Source organism: Sinocyclocheilus rhinocerous, unplaced genomic scaffold (genome assembly GCF_001515625.1).
Source record: "Sinocyclocheilus rhinocerous isolate Xijiao unplaced genomic scaffold, SAMN03320098_v1.1 scaffold736, whole genome shotgun sequence".
Lineage (NCBI taxonomy): Eukaryota > Metazoa > Chordata > Actinopteri > Cypriniformes > Cyprinidae > Sinocyclocheilus > Sinocyclocheilus rhinocerous.
This window is the reverse complement of record NW_015631744.1, coordinates 152,465-160,275: the sequence shown is the minus strand read 5'-3', so window position 1 is coordinate 160,275 and position 7,811 is coordinate 152,465. Positions and strand designations below refer to the sequence as shown.

General features: G+C 32.4%; 1 protein-coding gene across 1 annotated transcript in view; it reads right to left on the bottom strand.

Annotated features, from left to right (window-relative positions):
• The window catches only part of LOC107741966 (A disintegrin and metalloproteinase with thrombospondin motifs 20-like), a 125,189-nt gene that overhangs the window by 6,720 nt on the left and 110,658 nt on the right, over positions 1-7,811 (bottom strand). Inside the window, exons 29-32 of the mRNA XM_016554793.1 lie at positions 6,875-7,048; positions 4,910-5,080; positions 2,219-2,407; positions 409-538 (exon numbers count right to left, since the gene is read on the bottom strand). Coding sequence (XP_016410279.1) covers positions 409-538; positions 2,219-2,407; positions 4,910-5,080; positions 6,875-7,048 — 664 coding nt within the window. The remainder of the gene's footprint in view (positions 1-408; positions 539-2,218; positions 2,408-4,909; positions 5,081-6,874; positions 7,049-7,811) is intronic.

The window sequence follows — 7,811 nt, the reverse complement described above, 5'->3', positions numbered from 1 at the left end:
CATACATGAATCACCTCATAGCAGATCTATACAGGTGGAGCTGGGGAAGGTGGAGGGTTTCTGAAGCAAGCTGCACTGCTACGGCAAGCACTAGTCATATATTTGAATGATGAGCAGCGAGCTCATTGGCTACCGATACAGGAGAGAACCAATCAGCTGTGCCATGTGATAATGATGTCATTAGGTCAGACTGAGTTAGACCTATCGGACTGCGCCTTCTAGAGTTTCATGCCAGAACTCTGTATTTGTCTTTTTTTTTTTTAAATATCGCAGGGTTAATAAATGCTGTAGAAGTATTGTTTATCGTTAGTTCATGTTAACTTATTGTAAAGTGTTACCATTTTACCAGTGTAATATTTAATGCCATGACTTTATGAATTTCCCCGTAAAACCTGAACATGAACTCACAGTCGGCCTGTCTGCAGGTGGCGTGTGTCTCCGGCCGGCTGGACAGCGGGCAGCTCTGAGACGGGAGGTTTTGAGCGCTGAGACACTGGACCGTCCTGTGCATGACTCCAGCGCCGCACGTCTGAGAGCACTAGCAACAGCACACACAAAACCAGCTCACTTCACTGCACCGCACATCATTACCAGCGCTTGTCTTCATCAGCGTTCTTACACCTTTTACAAACTCAAGTTCAAGCACTTTCAAGCTTTTCCAGCACTTTAAACTGTGGTAAATTACATAACACATACACACTTGAGTTCTTCACTTTAAATCAGATGTTATTGTGCTATTAAAAACCACTGGTCTGGATTGCATATAACATTGCATAATATAAATAGCCAACATAAAGTTTATAAATTATAAAAGAAAGAAAGAATTTACATGGTATCTTTTAAGACCTGATCAAATAAAATAAAGACTATGAGTGGGGTTGGGCAATGTCTATGGCAACAAATTAAATCATAAAATGCATGCAAAAAACATTATTTGCAGTTCAATATCAGGTTTTCACAAATAGAGAGAGTTTTATAAAGTGACAAACCTCACATTTCAGCCTTTAAAATATTTTTAAGAAATAAAGTCCAAAGTATAAACAATTATGCTGTTTCTCAGCGGCTCTGGTGAAAGAGGATGAATTTGCATTTTCAATAAGCCCGTCTGCTGTTTTTGTTCAGAACAAAAAGCGAATGTGCTTTCAAAAATCTAAAAAATTTAGACAGTAAGATGTGTGTATTTTAAATAATTCTTTACACTTTTGCCTCATCCCTTTTCTTTATTTCTTAAAAAATAGTTGAAAGGCTACAATATGAGGTTCTTTTGGAACTGTAAAAACGTACAGCGGTTTCCCGGTAACGGCTGTGCTCACAAACACTACTTTATCAGACATTATACGTTGGTGAAATTAAATAAAAATGCCATTGAAGTATCTCTGAAGGCAGTCGGTTCACTTCAGAGATGCATTAATATAAAAACACCCGCGCTGCGTTTTGGCTTTGAAATGTTTATTATTTGAGTTTGATCGCGATAGTCTTAACATATTTAGTTTAACTGAGCAGGGGCATTTTTGTTACCTTTTACACGGCTTGAAAGCCGTTAAGACACAGTCTTAACATGGTGGCTAAGTTTATGCAACTTTCAATAAGTTTTGTATTAAATTTACAGTAAAATATCTGAGTTACATTTTCAAATAAGTAACGCAAGTTACTTTGTTTCTCATGTATTGACTGACAGCTCTAGTGTTGCCGTAGTGACAGAAATCAGGAGTACGTGCAGAGCGTTGTGTGTGAACATGATCTTACTGTAGATCTAGACTAAATATGAACGTATTTAATCATCTCACTGCACAAAAACAGATTCAGTGTTCCTCAAAATGAAGAAAAACAGTCAAATGTAAACTCAGGATATGACGCAAACCTGCTATAATTAAACATGTTAATAATTGAATTTACATTTCCTTCAGCCTGAGGCTTATTCATTTCACATTTGGTGTGAAAGGGCTTTTACATATGCCAAATATATAACTTTTTTATATTAAAAACATACAAGCAAGCCCAGGCCAGATGAGAAAAAGTAATGCAAAAGAAACGTAACGCATTACTTTCCATAAAAAGTAACTAAGTAATGCAATTAGTTACTTTTTTAGAGAGTAACTCAATATTGTAATGCATTATTTTTAAAAGTAACTTTTATAATTTTATAATCAATGCAATTGCAATTTCAAGCGGCCACACACACACACACTCACACTCACACTCACACACACACACACACCTGGCTCCACGGCCCGGCGCTCCAGCGGCCCGCAGACGGACACTCAGACAGGACACACGGCCTGCTGTCAGCCGGCGGGCGCTCGATGCAGTCGGAGGGAGATGCATGTGAATACGTCTGCAGGTCAGAGGTCACAGCAGAGCAGTGCAGCACCCTCCGCTGGAGTCCAGAGCCACAGCTCACCGAGCACTGAAACACACACAGCACTCATTAAGATTCAGTTACTTTACATTTATTTACAGTTTTTCTCAATTGCTAACACACTATAACTGATAAGTTTGGCACAATTTTCCAAACCATTCATACAGTTCCTGAAACAAAGACACGTTTCTCAAAACTGTTAACACATTTCACCTTTTCACACACGCTCCAATTTGCTCAGTGTTTTCAGCTAAACTCTACACAAGAATGGCATCATTTTGCACAGGTTTAACCATGTTCTCATTTAGAAAACACAAACACACAATATAACTACCTGAAGAATCACAAGTACAGTACTTCTTACATGTACTGTATTTTTGCAGAACTAAGAGATGACTCTATATTCTGTTGTGTTCATATGCAATTCTTTGGTATTTGACCTTTTCCTTTCTAGTGCTTTTCATCTACTGTACTGTAAGATCTCTTTACAGCAGTGTAATGAAAATAATCTTTTCTTACTGTAAAGCTTATTGTTGAATTTCACTGTATCTACTATATTTACTGTAACATGCATATGCTCTAATGATGTTGTATACTGTAATAGACATTGAGCTGTAAAATGATACCTGATTGGCAAAAGAAGGTTTTTGCAACAGTGTTATGAATTGATCTCATTAGTGTGTAAGACTATGTTGTAATGTGTGTGTTTCTGAGGGCTTGTGTGTCATGTCTGAGGGCGAAGTTATGGATTTGTGTTTAGAGTTTTGAGAAAAGGAGTCACAATTTCAAGAAATGTGTTTAAGCAATCGAGAAAAACTGTAATGCCATGGCAGCAGCAGCGGCTATATCAATTCAATCAATATCCTTTCAAAATAGTGTTCACAATAATTCAACAATTATGTCTTAAAAAGACAGCATACACAAAATAATAATATGTGTCCCTGGAGCACAAAAGCAGTGTTAAGTCGCTGGGGTATATTTGTAGCAATAGCCAACAATACATTGTACGGGTCAAAATTATACATTTTTCTTTTATGCCAAAAATCATTAGGATATTAAGTAAAGATCATGTTCCATTAAGATATTTTGTAAATGTCCTACCGTAAATATATCAAAACTTAATTTTTGATTAGTAATATGCATTGCTAAGAACTTCATTTGAACAACTTTAAAGATGATTTTCTCAATATTTAGATTTTTTTTGCACCCTCAGATTCCAGATTTTCAAATAGTTGTATCTCAGCCAAATATTGTTCTATCCTATTTTTAAAAATTGACCGTTATGACTGGTTTTGTGCTCCAGGGTCACAAATAAACGTAAATAACAATAACAAAAATAATAGCAATGACAATTATAGAGTCTTTGAACTTACTATACGACAAGAATTCTAAAATTATTTCAGGAGAAACCTTTTTAAAATGTTAAAACCATATATTTTCTGAATAAAAACGTGAATGCATTCATTATTCACTTACAAACATTAACATGTGGATTTATGTTTCTCATCACCTGAGAAAACTCACGTTTCAACATGAGTTTAGGAGGCAAACACAAAGCGTCCATGAATTTCAAACACTAATGCTCTTATAATTAAAAAAAATATATATTATTCTTTAAAAAAATATTTATTATTATGATTATTATTATTACTTTTTTTTTTTTTTGCATATGAATTGTAGTGGAAAGGAAGGAATTTCATTATTTTTATATTTATTTATTTATTATGTGAATTGAAAGAGCAAGTGAATTTCTTCCATCCTTTCTTTCTTTTTCTTTCTTTCTTTCTTTCTTGTGAATTGGACCAGCAAATGAAGGAATTTCAGTATGTATGTATTTATTTATTTATGTAAATTGTAGCAGGAAGTCAAGGGACTTATTTATTTATTCATTCATTTATTAATTATGTGATTTGGTGCAGCAAGTGACGGAATTTCTTTCCTTTAATAAATATCTATTTATTTATTATTTCATTTATTTTTATGTGAATTGGAACAGCTAGTAAAGGAATTTATTTATTTATTTAGTGAATTAGAGAAGCAAGTGGAGGAATTTTATTATTTTAATATTTATTTATTTATTGTTTTATTTATGTTTTATGTGAATTGGAACAGCTAGTAAAGGAATTTATTTATTTATGTATTTATGTGTGTATTTATTTATTTATTGTGTTAATTGGATCAGCAAGTGACAGTATTTTATTACTTTAATAAATAACTATTTATTTATTATTTTATTTTATTTTATTTGAATTAGAACAGCTAGTAAATGAACTTATTTATTTATTTATTTAGTGAATTAGAGAAGCAAGTGGAGGAATTTCCTTATTTTAATATCTATTTATTTATTGTTTTATGTGAATTGGAGAAGCAAGTAAAGGGATTTCATTATTTTAATATTTATTTGTTTTATTATATTATTATTATTATGTAATGTGAACTGGAGCAGAAAGTGAAGGAAAAGCAGTCGCTCCATCAATCCAGCTCCTCCCTGTGATAGTGTATGAGGTCAGTATTGTTCTCTGAGGAGCTGTGAGGAGACTGCAGACGCACCTGACTCCATGCGGTGCTGATCCAGACGTACAGGCAGGTGGCGCTGTGACACGGCTCGTGTGTGTGGGGTTTGAGAGAAGCGTCACACACGCTGTCCGGAGCCGCCTTCATCCCGCCGTCCACACAAAACACAGATCTGGACCTCACGCCGCGGCCACAGCTCGCGCTACACTGGACACACACACACATCAAAGCCACAACTGCTTTACTAATCTTCCCTCGAATCAGAATAACTTTCTCCGTATAAAATGACTTGTTGTGAATGTTGTGGGCAGGGAAATATTAATTATTACTAAATGATTTACAGCAGAGGGGGCAGTACAGCTCATAAACATCAACCATATTTGACCGTTTGGAGAGTCGGAGGGACACAAATCACACAGATTACATTCAGACACAAGAAGAAGAAGCCATAAACACAGAGTTCAGCCCCAAAGCACACCAAAATCAAGAAATATTCCTGCTTTAGGACCCACTGAGTTTTAGCAGAGAATTAATGAGTACTAATAATAGGCTTTGTTTTTATCATGCAAATTTTTAAAATATTATTCTTCAGATTTTGAGGTGAAATAGGACATTTATTCTTGATTCTTCATCATTATAATATAATAAAATAAAATAAAATTCATTTTTCTCTGATTGTGACTTGGGATTTTTGTAAAAAAGTCTCTTACGTATAAGTACAATGTGTTCATTTGCTAATAAAATAAAACAATTACAGCCTTTTCTATTTGTGACATATGACATATTATTGGCTTTTTTATTTTTTGCATGAACATAAAGTGCTAATATAGGCTTTTTGTTGTTTTTTATTTTTCTTAATTTAAAAAAAAATATTTATTTTCTGATTTTGGTGAGACATTTATTCTTGATAAAATAAAATAAAATAAAATAATTGTATTGCCATTTTTTGTATTAAAAATTGTTATGTATATGTACTATGTGTTCATTTACTATTAATTAAAACTAAACTAAAATAAAAATAATAAAATTAAAAAAAAACGATTACAGCTTTTTTTATTTGAGACATATGACATACTGTATTATTGGCTTTTCCCCCCCCCTAATAATAGGCTTTGTGTAGTGCTAATATTTTTTTACCTGTATATTTAAGAACTACCATCCATTTCAAATAAAATAATAAAAGAAAAGAAAAGAAAAAAAGAAAAGAAAAGAAAAGAAAAGAAAAGAAAAGAAAAGAAAAGAAAAAAAATTAATAAAATAAAATAAAATAAGATTAAGCTTTCTCTGATTGTGACTTTGACTTATTGGAAAATAAAATAAAAAATAAATAAAATAATAAGACAAAATAAAATAAAATAGATAATGATATGAAAAACAGAATAAGCTTTCTCTGATTTTAACTTATGACTTATTATTAGAAAATAAAATAAAATAATAAAATAAAATAAAACATAATAAAATAACATAACATAACATAAAATAAATAAAACAAAATAACATAAAATAATAAAATAAAACACCGCCTTCTTTGATTGTGACATGCAGCATAACTTATATTTGGCATTTGTATCAAAGTATCATATGTATAAGAACCGTGTGGTCATTTACTATAAATAAAATTATACTAAAAATAAAATATAACATTTTAAATAAATAAATGAATAAATACATTTTCTAGTTTCTCTGATTTTGAATTTCTTACTAGCATTTGTTTTGTATAAAAGTATCTCGTATATAAGAACTATGCGCTCATTTGCTATTTATAAAAATAAATAAATAAATTGTATAAAAGTATCTTAAGTACTATGTGTTTATTCACTATTAATAAAGCAAAATAAAAGCAAAAATAATAAAACAAATGTAACAAACAAACAAACGTGGGAGCCCAGTTTAACCATGCTGATTTTAGCTGTGCTTTTTCAGCATCTCAGCTTTAAGTCCTGACATCTAGGCAACAGCTCTAGTGTAATGAAGTACATCAGTCGATGGTGTTTTACTCACGTCCTTCCAGTCGTGTGTTGACCAGCTGTGCGTCTGGCAGTCGGTGTGGAAGCAGGAGCGGAGGCGATCGGGACGCAGGAGCGCGTCACACAGCTCATCAGAGACGCGACCTTTGCCCTTTGACCTGCAGAAGACCTCACGCGACTGAAGGCCAGCGCCGCAGCTTGCCGAACACTGCACACAAACACATGGAAACACACCTCTTTATTAGCTGTTACATGCTGAGTTTATATCTGGAGCTGGTCTGAATTAACACTCGCCTCATTTTGACTTGGAAGAGATACGTACTAATTTCTAGAAACTGCATAGTTTTTTTTGTAAGGGAATGAAACTTTGCGAGTGTTTTAAGACCCTCAAAAAACATCTCATTTACTTATTTCTTTTTTTTCAGATTTTTTGCAATTATTTTTTAAGAAATATAACGTTTCATATTCGGGTCATTTTTGACCCGGGTATGTATGGAGCACCATTAGGTGTCAAAAATACTTATCAGTGAAGTTATTTTAGTGTCTAAAAACTTTTGTAAAATATATTTAGCCTTTTTGTCCATACCTCACACAGTTTTGGGACTGAATTTTGTTGATAAATATGAATAGTGTACGTCTTTTGATGAACCACTGCAGCGTGAAAAACTGATCACTTTTTTATCTGAAAGTGAAAGTTTATACAAATAATTAATTTGTATAAAAAATTATACAAATAAAATGAATTCATTATGTTTGAAAAGTAATGTTTGAGAAATATTTATGTTGTTTTGTTAGAAATAAATAGGTAAGTTTCATAAAATAAAATAATTCAAAGGAATTAAATTAAATTAATTTAATGCAGTTAATACTGGTAATTCTCAGAAATTTTTTGTTTTTTATAAATTTCATACAATCATATAATTAAATAAAAGTTGTATGTGTGTGTGTATGTATGTATATATATATATATA